The sequence below is a fragment of the Glycine max genome, chromosome 18 (genome assembly GCF_000004515.6).
Source record: "Glycine max cultivar Williams 82 chromosome 18, Glycine_max_v4.0, whole genome shotgun sequence".
In the NCBI taxonomy this organism is placed as follows: Eukaryota; Viridiplantae; Streptophyta; class Magnoliopsida; order Fabales; family Fabaceae; genus Glycine; species Glycine max.
Window position 1 is genome coordinate 52,153,486 of NC_038254.2, and position 15,422 is coordinate 52,168,907.

Below are 15,422 nucleotides of genomic sequence, written 5' to 3' on the forward strand. Positions count from 1 at the left end.
CTCCCGAAACTTGCAACTGACTTTAGTCTACTTTAATGCCTCCCACAGACATATCCACTTTAGTCTCTAATGTATGCCTAAAGATTAATGCATTGATTGCTGTATGTCGTCCCACTCAGTTTATATTTCGTAGCCATCGATATATGGAAGATGTTTTATATTATCATCCAAAGGAACATTTTCTCTTCTTATTTTGGCTTGAGGAAGAAACTCAAACACCCCCTCCCCCGAATGTTGAAAAAATGCTACCTTAAAATCCAAGACTCCCCAAAACAAAAATTGATGGCTCATAATAGTATACATCCTTTCACAGTGTTATTCAAAATGGTGCACCCTCTTTGCAGAAATGAGTGTATTTTGGAGAAGCATTGCTATGGTCATTGGACCAACTCCTCCAGGAACTGGTGTAACAGCAGAGGCAATTCTTATGGCTTCTTCATAACAAACATCTCCCACCAGTTTGTAACCTCGGGGACTATTTGGATCCTGTCACATATAGACCCAAACATGCATTGGTTAAATAATGTTGATATTGAAACTTAAGTGTTAAATATGAAATTGATTCCTAAAATACAGCACCAACCAAGATAGGAGCCTGGTAGAATGCTATAAACACGAACTTGATATAAAATCTACTCACCTCTACTGGGTTGATTCCGACGTCAATAATGACTGCACCAGGCTTTATCCAGCTTCCCCTCACCATGTTTGCTTGCCCAACGGCAGCAATGATAATATCTGCCTGTCTTATGATCTCTTCGGGGTTACTGGTTCTAGAATGGACAATACTGACAGTAGCATCTTCCCTCTAGTAACATCAGAGACACATAGAAGTAGAATCATATACATGTGAAGCGAAAATGAGTGAACAGCAACTGAAATAAAATTAGTTTTGAACTGTTAACTAAAATTTTAAGTTTGGCCAAATGTGATATTACTTGCAGCAAGAGAGCAGCTGGCATTCCAACAATATTGCTCCGACCAATCACAACAGCCCTCTTTCCTTTGATAGAAACATTGTATCTGTGCAGTAGCTCTATGCATCCCTTTGGTGTACAAGGAACAAACAGTGGTTCTCTTCCACGCATAGCAAGACGACCAATATTTAACGGATGAAAACCATCTACATCCTTCTCAATTCTAACAGCGTTCAAGATGTTTTGCTCATTCATATGCTGTAACAAGGCGAAGGGAATTTAATTAAATGTCCATTAAACAATCTTCAAGTTATAGTTATTTAGGTGTCAACAAACTTGGCTACAAGAATACAAGTTATCAATGTACTGTGTCTGAAAAGCTTCACTTAGTACCCTAAGAACTTGGGAATATTTCAGACCTAAATATAAAAAGAGACTTATGGCATAATTTAGCATATTTTGCTCAGAAAAAGAAAGTGAAGTTAGAGATCTAGAAATATACCGAAGGTAAGGGTAACTGAACAAGGATGCCATGAACTGAAGGATCATCATTGTAGCCTGCAATATAGTTCAAAACTTCTTCTTCTGTGGAATCCTCTGGCAGATTTGCTTCCAAAGAATTGATTCCAACAGATTCACAAGCCTTCTTCTTGTTACGCACATAAGTTGCTGAGTCTTTCCTATCCCCAACAAGAATTACAGCCAACCCAGGAATCACACCAATGGATTCTCTCATCCTGGAAACCTCAGCCGTTATCTCATCTCTGATTTGCTTGGCAACGGATTTTCCATCAATCACCTTAGCAGAAGAATCCATAGCCATAGCAGCTGTACATATTATATAAAATCAGATGAAGGCATATGAGCACAGGTTAGCAAAACCTTATTTGGTAAATAGCAAGCAGAGGAAAGACACACTGGCACGTGCATGTAAGGGAATACACATACATATATAAGGACTGAAAAAACATGTGTATAAGAACCAACAGTGTTAAATTTACAATGACAACAATAGGCTAATAACTAAAAGAACAAATGAACCTTTCAAAAATCAAATAATTGCACAACTAAGGGTATGTTAGGGTAAACAGCTCTAAATGCTTATTGAAAAATTGTTTATCATGTAAGCCCTCATGAATAAGTTGGTTATATAATCAAATAAAAATTGGTTTTATATAAGTTGTCAGTTGTGTTCATTGAAATAAGCTGAAAGCAGCTTAGAGACATATCATAAGTTATTTTCACAAGTGCTCCCAAACACCTATGCAAATTCGAAATGCATCCTAAGTCTATTATCATGATCCAACCTACTAAGAAGACCTCTCAAATTCTTTAAAGGATAAACCATCTTAAATCTGATTATCAGGCAATTTGGGCAAAAGACATGTTAAATCAACTACAAGCAAAGCCAAACACAGAGAGAAGCAGTGTCATTAAGACACCTTGGAGCCACAAAATTTATGCATCTACAAAGTCACATATATTACCAAGGGATAACTGGAAGACCATATAGTCATCCAAAATCACAGTGCTCCTATGCTAATTTCAAAATTTGGAACTAAACAGACCACAATCATAGCAACAATAAGGAAAAAAATTAGATATAGTTTAATGCATTTGATGTTATTCTCCAATCAAAAAATGGAGTTTACCTCAGTAACCTATACTGACCTTCAATGCAAACTTTTATTACACAGATTACCAGGATGAAACTGTAACTCTAATTAGAGAGTAGCACCAAAAACACCGAAGGAACTGTATCTAATTATCACCCCAACAATAAATAGAATAAAAAATAAAAAAATCAGCCAGTAAAGAAACACCAACAAGCACAAACTAAAATTTCATCAGGTAAGAGCAGGTCCAGCAGAATACATGCACAAGCAAACCAATCTTAAACCAACACAAATAGGCAGAAAACGACTCATCGCTGTTTTTGCAGTGAATGGCAAAAACAAATTAAATACTTTTTCACAAAGTAAATAAATAAAAAAAAAAACAAATTTTGATACCTTTTCACAAGACCCACAAACAAAAAGGCACATTTTTTTTGTTAAAAAGGAGAGAACCCAGATAAACCCAGAAGCCAAAAACTACACAGAAGGTTGGCACAGACAAAAAAAAATGAAGAGAAGGTGAGAGTTTTATACCAACGGAGGCAACATGAGAAGAAGAGAATCGGAGAGAGGTGGGACCCACACCAACTTGGCGGAAAACAAGAGAAGAGGGCTTTGAAGAGTAGCAATGGGAGTGAGTGAAGAACACCGAAGAAGCCATTGAGATTCGGTGGTTCCTCAAACAACGATTCAGCAAGCTATACGTTGTGCTTTGTTGTTGTTCTCTTCCCTGTGTTTTTGTTTGTGTAAAAAACACGACGCTAGGATTCTCCGAAGTGAAACTTTACTTTGGGGGTTCTCAGGGGACTGATACTCTTTTTTTAAGAGTTTAATTTGGTGTAGTATACACTTTTAAGTTTTAACCAATGAAAAAAAAATCCTCACTTTTTTTATCATTAATCAAAAATAGAAAATCATCATTTTTATAATATTGAAGGTAATTATTATTAAAAAAATAACAAATTTAGAATGGTAATGATTTAATAATAGGAGTAGTGTAAAATTAATGTATGCATTGCGTATATTTTTATTCTATTTAATTTTAATGATAAAAAACACTATCATTTTTCAGTTTTTATATAAAAATAAGTTTTTATCGTTTTATCTTGTCATCTTATAAGATTTGACTTATTTAACATCTTATTATATTCATTAATATGGCATAGTGGTAAAGTAAAATTTTATTGGATTTTATGTGAAAATATTATACTTCACCTTTTTTAAGTGAATAATGATAAAGTAAGATAATAATAATATTAGTGATTGGTATCCTGACATACACATTGTTTGTTACATTAATTATTATTTTTTTATTAACGAGTGAAGTTACTCATTTTATTTTCTAAAGTGAATTAATGACTTTACAAGCTACAAATTCAAAAATATTTTATTATATACAACACTAAAGCACAACATTTAAATACAATTTCTTTTGAATGTTTTTAGTGTTTTCTTTTATCAAAATTATAGTTTCTCCTTTTTTTATACTGTAATAAAGTGATGCATTAAAAACCAGCATAAGTTATTTAACCTAAACTTTAACTCTAATTAAAAAATTATACTAAAATACCTAAAGAAGTTCATTAAAATTTTGTCATGGTCGGTTGTTTATTTACCGTTTTTCAAATAATCCTTTTGTTCTTAACATTGATTTTGTATTAAATTAAGATAAGATTAAGATTATGGAATTCATGAGTTCGATTGGTTCAACACAAGTTATCCGATGTAATTTATTTTATAGCACTTTGAGTTGCTAATAAAAAAAATATGGTACTTTCCGTTGGATATTTTTATTTCCTATTTTGTAATAATTGTGAAAAATTATTATAAATACAATAAAAAAGAGTATTAATTATCTATATGTCAATTATTAGAGATTTAAATTTTATCTAACCATTTTAGAGTTAGATCTCCAAAAAATTCAAAGAGTTGACACAATAATATAAGGTCTTATTGCGTTTACATGTAAGAGAATAGGTAAAATAACTCAAGTTCAATTTATTCTATATGCAAAATTTCTTTGGCTAGCAGCAACCACGTATGGTAAGCATAGTTAGTCTCTCTGGTCTAGTAAATCGGAGACATTCTCTGACCAAGGACAAAAAAATCATCAAAGGAAAATTTACACAATGTTATAACTAATATTTTGTAGGAGCTTATTTTAACTTAATTTAAAAATGTCTTGTTTTATTTTTTACTGAAAAATATTCATTGACTTTGTCAATGATTAATTTTTATAAATAAAAAAATATGATTAATCAGCTTTAATAGAATCTTATTTCTCAACCACATTTGTTTATACATGATTTCATATCCACTTAGACCAACATAATATTGGTCTAAGGTAAGGTTTGAGTCTCCAAGAATTTATGTCTTAATTTTTTTTAAAAAAAATTAAAAAAAAAGTTTCATCATATGAAGTGATCTTACTCATCATTTTGTGTAAGCTTATATCATTCTTATTAAATGACTTTTGATGTACCAATATGATATAGTATGGTTGGACATAGTCCTTAAGCATGCCATTGAAGATTTGATCTTCAAATCTCTACGTATGAAAAAACATCTATTGAAATATGTCAATTCTTTAAATGGATATTAATATTTTAGTATATTAGTCTCTAGCTTTCGTATAAGAGATACCTTGGAATTAAAAAAAAAAATGTTTGATATCAATTTCAAAAAATATTGAGTATGGGTTAAGTATGTGTAGACCAAATTGTCAATTGGAGTATGTGCATTTTTTTTTACCTTCTATTACGTTTATTTTGCTCCTTCTTGCTTTGCATCGCCAAGGGTTGTGACAACATGGTTTTTGTGGTCATTGTTTGTGGTCAATTTCATCCTGTGTGTTGAAGATGAAAGTTAACTTTGTAACGTAAAGTGTTTTTTTTGTTTGGTTGGACTTTTGTTGATGACCTCTATTTTCGTTTTATTCTCCTTGTGCCCATCGTTTTCATTAGATTTCTTCTAGTTTTTTCACTATTGTAGACAAAACAAGGGATTAAACATGTGTTAGGGTTTAGGGTTTGTTGATGATGCTCTGATGAATTGAAACAATGATGCTTTGTTTCCTTCTTCTTTTGACTTTATTATTGTGTGTTTCCTTTTACAGAATGTCTTATAAGATTAACCTTTTATTGCACCACAAAGGCCAATATGTCCAAAATGATGAAGGGGTGTTGGAGTATGTGGAGGGTAAAAAATGTTACTTGGAGTCATTAGAGACTAACCGGATGAATATTTGGACTATTTGTGACCTGTGTAAGGCTTGCAGTGGATATAGTTAGTTTCCAAAGGTGTTTTATTTAGTACCGAGAAGAGGGTTTGATGATGGTTTAACTCCGTTTGATAATGATGAGGATGTGTTAGCTATGTGTATTGAACATAATTTGCAGTTTAATGGCACCTACATGTTTTTATATTTACATTATTGTTGTTGACCATTTTGTTATTAAGTTATATTTATTATAGAAGAATATTCTCAAAATAATCATTAACTTTTGTAAATTTGAAAATCAAAATTTATTAAAAAAAATGCCATAACATTTTACCTGACATGGAACATCCCCTATACATTGACATGGAACATCCCCTATACATGTGGGTTGGCCATGTCATCAAGGATGTAGCAATTTGGCACTCAAGGTCAATAGAAAGGAATGAAACTTGATAGAATTAAATTGTCGATACATTTATGATAACTGCTAAATAATTGTATTTTGATAATAGAAAATAAGGCAAAATTGTCTTTAAAAATAATTATTTAGCAGTTATTTGCGCTTAAATATTAAAGAATTGATGTTTTGTTGAATTTTGGCTGCAGATATAAAAACTGGAGGTGTAACAAGCAAAAAGGCTAGAAAAATTGAAGAAAAGAAGAAAATCTGAAGCAGGGCCAGTCCAATACGCGCGCTGAGCGCGCGTTACGCGTTAAGCCCATGATCCAACAGAAGTGCGCGCTAAGCCTGCAGCATGCGCGCGATCTACACGCGCTTAGCGAGGGGGTGTCGCGCTGAGCGCGCCTACGAAGGCCCAAAGCCCATTTCACCAGCTATAAATAGAGAGCCAGTCCAAGGGACAAAAACACCAGGACAGAACCCCCTCTCCTAGGGGTTTCATTTACTCCCTTTCTTTCACCCCTTCTCATTGTAAAGTCCTCAATGGCCATGAGTGGCTAAACCCTTAGTTAGGGTCTGACAGGCCTAGAAGCCAATGTGATGTATGATGTACTCTTCACTATTTATCAATGCAATACCAGGTTTTTCTTTCCTATTTTCTTTTCTGTTTTTATCTTGCATACTCATCTTTATATTCTGTTAGGGGTTAGATGCTCGGGAGAGGGTAACTTCTAAATAAGATTTAAAGAAGATATGCATGCATTAGTTTTAGGGGTTAGACGCTCGAGAGAGGATAACTTCTAATAGAACAAGAAGAAAAGATATCATAATAAAATCATTGCTAGGCATAGAGTGATTGCATTATGCCCATGCGTCAAAGCAAACATCTAGAATTAGAACTTCATGCATTTTATCTATTGAGTCTTTGCAAAGGCATTTGGGGGATAGATAGGTAAAATAGGCTGGCCAACGTGAGGCATCAGGGGCAAGTAAATGAATAGATGTGGGTGGGATAAAATCACCTGAATTGGTAAAGAAAAAATCATAAACTCATACATCCTAGGCAGACTAGGCAAGTCAGTTCCCAACATTATCTTATCTTGACTTTATCTTTTTTTATTTAAATCTTTTATCTTTTCTTTACCTTATCTTCTATCTTTCTTTATCTTTTATTTTAAATTTCTTATCTCTTGCTTTTAAATTGGATTTGCATTAATCTAAGTAAAAACAAAGTCCATGTGGATTCGACACTCGGACTTCCGAGAACTTTACACTACTTGTAACGATTTGGTACACTTGCCAACGAGTTAATAAGTTTTTGGCGCCGTTGCCGGGGACTTTGTTTTTTGTACTTGACTAATTGCATATTCCAATTTGTAAGCAATTAATTTTCACTTTCTATTTTTATTTTTATTTTTTTATCTATTATTTATTGTAGCTGCTTTATTTTATTTTTTAATTTTTTTTTATTTACTCATTCTTACTTTATTCTTTTTTTAAATAAAAAAATTAAAATAAAAAAAAAATTATTTATTCTGTGATAACGTGCACGGTAGTTATTTCTTTTGTTAACAGTGCACACTCCTTCTTCGAAGAACGCATCATGACAGAAAATCATCCACAGAGAATGACGCTAGAAGACTACTCTAGCCCTATTATACCTCAGTACTTCACCAGCATAGCTAGACCAGAGGTGCAGACGGCCAACTTCTCATATCCATATTCCTTGATCCAGCTGATTCAAGGGAATCTATTTTACGGCCTACCAACTGAAGATCCATACGCACACCTGGCCACATACATCGACATTTGCAACACGGTGAAGATAGTAGGAGTGCCTGAAGATGCCATCCACCTTGACTTATTTTGTTTTTCCTTGGCCGGTGAAGCAAGAACATGGCTTCGCTCGTTTAAGGGGAATAGCCTGCGGACATGGAACGAGGTGGTGGAGAAGTTCTTGAAGAAATATTTCCCAGAGTCCAAGACCATTGAGGGAAAGGTTGAAATCTCATCCTTCCACCAACACCCTCATGAATCATTGAGTGAAGCCCTTGATCGCTTTCATGGGTTACTTTGGAAGACTTCTACACATGGGTTTAGCGAGCCAGTCCAGCTCAACATCTTTATTGATGGCTTGCAACCCCATTCCAAGCAGCTCCTTGACGCCTCAGCCGGTGGGAAGATCAAGTTAAAGACTCCAGAAGAAGCTATTGAGATAATAGAGAATATGGCGGCCAATGATTATGTCATTCTATGCGACCAAAAGCCCAGGCCACAGGAAGAAAGCAGTAGGCTAGAAGAATTGCTGGTACAATTCATGCAGGAAACAAGGTCACATCAGAAGAGCACTGATGCAGCAATCAGAAATCTGGAAGTACAATTAGCTAAGCTAGTTGCTGAAAGGCCCACCAAAACCTTTACGGTAAATACTGAGATGAAGCCCAAAAAGGAGTGCAAGGTAATTTTAACTGAGGAAGATGTGGAAGAAGAAAAGAAGGAAGAGATAGAAAGAAATGAGGAGAAAGCACAACAATGGGAGAAGTACTCACAAGTAAAAATTCAACAAAAAAGTATTTTCCAAGTCAATACCACTCCTTATCAACTGATTGTCAAGGAAGAAAGACATGGAAAACATGATAAACCCTTAAGTATCATTCCTTCCTTGATCACCAGCACTTCCCTTGCAACAATATGGAAGGTGTTTCCAGCATACATGAGTTTCATGGCGTCTCTAGCTAAGAGGCGAAAATGCAAGGAAAATGTGTTCTACGTGACCTTCATGCCACCTTGAAGGCATTTGACTCGTCAAGCTAATGACATTAAAGAAGCGCTTACTGGGAGGCAACCCAGGATTTCTTACTTTATCTCTCTTTTAGTTAATCGCATTTTGTTTCTTTTAGAATAGTTGTGTTATTTCTTTTCTTTATTTTGAATTTGTGCATTTTGATTTTATGCATTTTAATTTCAGTAGTTTAAATTTAGTCATTGAATAAAAATTGCATGATATTTGTGAAGTCACTATTTAGGCTTTTTCTGAAGGATTCAACACTTGAAATGCTACATGACAATTGTGAAAATACTGGTTTCCTAGAAGCAAGAGTCAGTCAAACAGTGAGACATGAATCACAAAGAAAGAAAAGGTTAGCTTGATGGAAAGAGATCGCGTTCCGGTAAGCCGATAACTTTATCTTGTCCCGGTGAGTTGTGTGAACTTAATTATGAGAGAACGTCTGTTTTTAAATTCCTAACTTTATCTTGTCCCGGTGAGCTGTGTGAACTTAATTATCTTTCACTTTTCTAATCTTCTTCCTTTTTCTTTATCTTTTAATTTTATCTTTAATCTTTTCATTTATCTTCTAATTTTATCTTTTCTTATCTTCTATCTTTTTCTATTTTTTTATTTTAAATTTATTATCTCTTGCTTGTAAATTGGGTTTTCATTATTCTAAGTACAAACAAAGTCCCTGTGGATTCGACACTCGGACTTCCGAGCACTTTACTACGTGTAACGATTTGGTACACTTGCCAACGAGTCAACAATTTACAAAATTGTGAATTAAATTAATCATTTTCATAATACAGGACCAATGAGTGTAAAACACAAACAAAATTGAGCTTTTATCCTTTTTATATTGTATATTTGACATTAGACAATAGATTGTCACTAGAAAGTATTAAGGTTTGAGATTTGGCTCTAAAGACATTGAACATATCACGCACTAGGAGTGGGGAGAAACTCAAATATAACAAAGAAAAGGGGTGTTACCACGCGTATCATGCAAATTACTGGTACACCCAACATAACTTGCACAATTTCCATTTTGCTCTTTCATAAAACTAATACGGATTGAACATACAGATTAGTTAATCTATAAGCCTCATACGGATTGTCCAATCTGTATCAGTTTTACGCAAGGACAAAATGAGAATTGCACGAGTTATGTTGAGTGTGCTCCTTACACATAAAGCAAAAATTGACACAGATGTAGAAACCAAATGATACTTGACCAAAAAACGTAAACAATCAAGTCAGAAACAGCAAACAATCATATAGCCAATGAAAGTGTGTCTATAGCAAAGACCACCTTAAATTGGGTATATTGAGGTGGCTAACTCTTCAAATGATCAAGCTTACAATAGGACAAATGAATATGTTCAACGCAAGAAATTTTTTACATACAATTAATATGCTCAAGCCTCAAGCAGCTAATACAAAGGGGCAGGGACTATACAACATCCTGTCTTATCCTTCACTGTCTCAATCCGTGTCCTGCAGGCAGGGGATGCTTTTCAAAATATTACCACAAAGGACCAAACAACGTAATACATTATACATCTGAAACGAAGCTTTCGTCCTACTTGCAGCATAAGGAAAATGTGAACACCTGGCTTCATTGAACAAATCCAAGTTGATAAATGCTGGATTACTTGTATTCTTAGATGTTCAGATAAATAACATAATTATGATACATCATAACTTGACTATCCAGTCTTCTTCCTTTTGAAGGCCGGATGTATCATTGAATCATTGTATGAATCAAACTTCTCGATTCTGGCAATGCAGTCTTTCATCCTTTTCAAAACAATTGGCATAGCAGAGCAATTGCTTGAGATCTTTTCATTCAGCAATTTTAGTTTTTTGGCAGTCTCTGGATCTTCTGGAGCAGATGAACTTTCTTCTCTAGAAATATTTTGCTCTGATGTACCTGCACAATATAAACCTGGTCAATGAGTGAAATACAGTGACAAAAAAAAAAAAACAAAGAAAACATATTGCACCTTGAAAGAGATAAAGAAATAAATAACATAAACAGAACAAGTCTTAACCACCAAATGACATAAGGATCATATATGAAAGACTGAAACTGTAACAATAATGACATACAGTCATACAATATCCATAGAAAAATAACTGCTAGCACTTAGGATAAAAAAAAACAAAGAGGAAAGACGAGAAAGACCCTAGCAATGAAGGGAATACAAAAGAAATTTTATGCTCAGTTTAAAAAAATATCATCTGTTGAGTGTCAATTCTTTAAATATTTGGAAAACAGTATTTGTTTCTGCCTGCCCACATGACAATATTCAAACTGCATTTTGAGTTTTAAATAAGTTAGAGGTCAATTTCCGTTTACAAAGCAGAAAATCAAAACTTGTATCTCATTACTTCCAAAACCAAAATTGCTAAGATTCAAATGATGACCATTTTTTCTTTTTTGTTAATAGATCATGCAAAATTGCTAAGTCATTATCTTAAAGTTTTCTCGTTCAGTTCTAAGCAAAGTATAACATCCCCAGTGAATAAACAGCTAATTTCATTGTACAAACACACTAATTTTTATAACAAAAAATATCATGGCTTTACCAAAATGCCATGAACAAAATCAGCAAATTGAGTTTTCCTCCCTACAAAACCAAACCAGCAATTTCATGCATCTTATCAACCAAATGAGCTAGATTTTACATTCATCAAAAGTAAACACAGCAACATACCTGCATTACCAAGTACCAACTCCAGAAATTACATACACCAAAGCCTATTTGAATAAACTTCTCCAAAAACACTGATAGGAGAAAAAATTAAGCAGGTAAAATGCATTGAGTTTCTCCCATAAATTAAAATTAACTTATCTGCCTTAGTGTATGGAGAAGTTAAATGCACTTGTATAAAAGTTAAGTGCATAAGTTGACTTTAACTTAAGAGGAAACCTCAATTCATTTTTCCTTCTTATTTTCTTCTCCTGTAATGTGAGTGCTTATGGAGAAATTTATCCAATCATGACTCATGACCTAAATCAGATTTCAGTTTCACTAATCTGTGCCCAATAATAATCTCAGTAAAACAACAACAAATAATAGGAATTCTGGTAGCAAGGTCCAAAACTCATGTAGCCAACCAGAAAAAATAAAAAGAAAATAGCTCAAGGAAAAAAAAAAGGACATGTCAAAGCAATGACAGTCAGCTCTAAAATACAGCAAAGTATCATTACAGATTGAAGCAATTACAACACCAGAAACCAGATTCAAACAGCACCCATTTCAAACCACATCATATTCAGAACTAGCATGCCCAAAAAGACGGTTAAATCTTTCCCCCAAAAGCCAAAAGCACATAAATTGAAGAAACTAACTTAAAACCAAAATCCCAGAACCGAATCAACACTACCCATCTCTAGGTACATAAATTGATTTTCAAACGGAACACATAGATTTCGTCCACACCAAAAACATCTTATCAAATTCGATTAATTTCCCAAATTTAGAGTCGTAAAATGAAAAACCCTAGAAAGAGGTACCCGGTGAAAGAAAGGGTCTTTGGGCATCGAGAATCGAACGGAGCGTGGCGTTGAGCTGATCCGGAAGCTTTGTTCGGTAATCGAGAATCCTGTGCGCCATTTGCTTCAAATCAGACTCCAACCTCTCCAATTCCGAGTCTTCTTCAGATTCGTGAGGTTCCATCGTTTTGGGAGCCATTGTTCGTAGAAACTCGACCACTTGTGTGTGCAAGTTGAAGAAGAAGAAGATGATAAAGCAGAGAAGAGAAGTAGTGTGAAGAAGAAGAAGAAGAAGAAGAAAGACGAGGTTTTTCTCTTCTGGGTTTACAAATTTTCTTTTCTTGACCACTTTCAAATTTTGAATCTACCAATGTGTCAGTAGTGAGTGTCACTAGTGTGTGTAGTGAAATTGTATTTCTAACGGCTCCATTAAAAATCAGAGAAAATAAGCTATGTAATTACTGTGTCATATACACTATGCTAGATTTATATAAATAAAAATTATTATTTTAATACTAGATATACAAGTAATTATTTTCCTAATATATATATATATATATATAAAAAGATGGATAACTAATCTTATCCTTTTTGAAAAAATCTTGTCTTTTATTCACTTAAATAATGAATTAATAAAGTAGAATAATGAAACACGAAATTATATATATATATATATATATATATATATAAAAGGATGAATCTCACGAGAGATAATGTGTTTATCAAAGTTTATCTTAGATTTATAAACACAAGGCTTCTCTTCTATGATTTTATTTTATAATTTACATCAACATGCTTGGATGAAAAATAAAATAAAAAAGAAGAAAAATACATAAATTGTGTTTTTAACGGATAAAAAGAAGCAAGTAACGTAAAAACAACTAGTATAAGTAAGTTTACTTTTTACTATGCTTCTTATTAGTGAATATTTTAATTATGTTTTTTAATTCCATTTTTACGATGCTTTTTTATGCGTTTAGTATTTTTTTTTATCAGTAGTTTAGTATTTAGTTTAGTTTAATAGATTTAGTAGATTAATAGTTTTTTAATTTAATTTAATTTATTTATTTATTTTTACTGCAATAGTTTTTTAATTAAAACTTGCATGTCTTTTATCAGTTTCTTGCGGGAGAAGTGTCGTCGCTCAAGGTTCTACGCTTCAAGGTGTGATTTAATGATCTTGTTTTTCGTGATGAAATGCTTGGTTGTGGGATTTTAAGAGACAGTTATTCCATCCCCATTGGGTGTTAATGTGATTTTTTTTTGTTCACTTTCTGATTACTTGATCTTTGGTTTGGGTTGGCTGGTTGATTTATTGGTTCCCTACCTATTCATCTTACTGTATGCAAATTGTGTTGTATATTCTAACTAAGATGCATGTCTTTTATTTATATTTATAACAAAAGTGATTTTAGTGTAATTGACTTTTAATTTTGTTGTTTTGATGTAATGAAAATGGTGTTATGAGGTCTGAGTAAACTTCATAGCATTATGATGAAATAAAAATGAGTTTTTTTGGTTCAATTGAATTCTTGTTACCACGGGTTGTGATTATTGACAATTGTAATTTTCATATAGTTTTCTTTTTATTGTGAATCCAAAGAGTGAATCGGATTTGATTATAAATGTAATTTTAATTTGAAGCCAAATATCAAATATGGTATGGTTTGATTTGATTTAATAGTATAATTTGATATGGTTTGATTTGATGATAAATTTATTGAATATTTTATTTATCATGACATTGACAAATTAAATTTAAGTTAAAATAATTACAGATTATTTATTTCGTTCAGTTCTTTTGTTACAATTAGAAATAAAAACAAATGATAAAGGGTTAATACCTTTGGCATTGAATTGTTGAATAGAAATACAACATTTAATAGGAACTAAATATTATGTTTAATAGAAATATTTTATGAAACATGTTTTCAACTATAACTTATAAATCAATTATACAAGATATTGTTAAGACATTCCAACATGAAAAGTCACAAAAAGATAATTGCTATCAATTATGTAGATAGATGCTGGCTGATCATTATGGCATCGACAGGATAGTTGTGACAAATTCACAGTTCAGCAGCCAAGATTTTCTAATCAATGTAGTATAATTGTTATTGTCTAGATTCCAGATCAATAAAAGATGAAAATATTGCTTGTACAACTTCTTTCTTCTTTTTAAACATAGTCAGTTTTCTTTCACATAATATAAAGCTCTACTTCCAAGCAGCCAAACCCACCCTGTGGAATAAGGCACGGTTATTGTTATGAGTGTGTAAAGCTACTCCACATAAACATTCCACCTTTTATAGCCACATAATTAGCTCTTTCAGTTACTATTGAATTAGTAGACAATTAAACTAAGAGCAATACTTTAATCTTAAACTTTTAATTTTTATTCACAAACACTTTTGTAGTTTCTAAAAGGTAATATTTTGTTTTTTACTGAGTTGTTTGTGACTTTGTGCGCACCTAGTTAAAGGAAATAGTTTGATAATTGATATCTAATATTTTCAACTTCGATTGCTTCTTTTTTTTCCTTTTGTTTTTCTGTATAGAAAAAATCAACTTCTTTTAACTACATTCTTGTGGTAAATCCAGACAATCATCGTTGATAATTAATAAAAGATAGAAAACACAGAAGTTAGAGTAATCTTTCAACTTCGAATCTTAAAAGGAGACACAATGATGGAGATGGGCTACAGAGTTTGCATTTCATGAAGAAAATATTTTTCCTTCTGAAAAAAAAATCAAATATTATCTAGTGTACAATCGTTGCATGAAGTTCTTTTACTTTTCATACAAATTCATTATGAATGTCACATTACTGTTTACATCTCTTTTTCTTACTTAAAACAGACAACATGAATAAATGATTGCATGGTGTAAATACCACATCGCCATCTTGACAACATGGGGAGAGATGTACAACTCTGTGAGTTTAACGATGGAAATGGACATGAAGGACTAAAAGTATGGACGAAAAACAAA

General features: G+C 32.8%; 2 protein-coding genes across 2 annotated transcripts; both read right to left on the reverse strand.

Annotated features, from left to right (window-relative positions):
- Positions 1-159: 159 nt before the first annotated feature.
- Positions 160-3,247, reverse strand: LOC100797215 (bifunctional protein FolD-like). The gene is given in 5 exon segments (NM_001255068.2): positions 160-486; positions 641-808; positions 939-1,175; positions 1,420-1,745; positions 3,068-3,247. Coding segments are annotated over 5 exon segments (1,029 nt in total). The 5' UTR covers positions 3,195-3,247; the 3' UTR covers positions 160-315.
- Positions 3,248-10,204: 6,957 nt separating this feature from the next.
- LOC100798294 (uncharacterized) lies at positions 10,205-12,841 on the reverse strand. The gene is made up of 2 exons (XM_003552330.5): positions 12,450-12,841; positions 10,205-10,859 (listed from the first exon to the last, which is right to left on the reverse strand). Exons 1-2 carry the CDS (start codon positions 12,625-12,627, stop codon positions 10,636-10,638), a joined length of 402 nt encoding a protein of 133 aa, XP_003552378.1. The 5' UTR covers positions 12,628-12,841; the 3' UTR covers positions 10,205-10,635.
- Positions 12,842-15,422: the final 2,581 nt, after the last annotated feature.

What these genes read in the sequence shown, in the direction of transcription:
- LOC100798294 (XM_003552330.5), bottom strand. Translation starts at nt 12,627, where the DNA reads ATGGCTCCCAAAACGATGGAACCTCACGAATCTGAAGAAGACTCGGAA. An exon ending in AAGACCCTTTCTTTCACCGG is followed by an intron (nt 10,860 to 12,449) that starts GTACCTCTTTCT and finishes TATATTGTGCAG; the next exon opens with GTACATCAGAGCAAAATATT.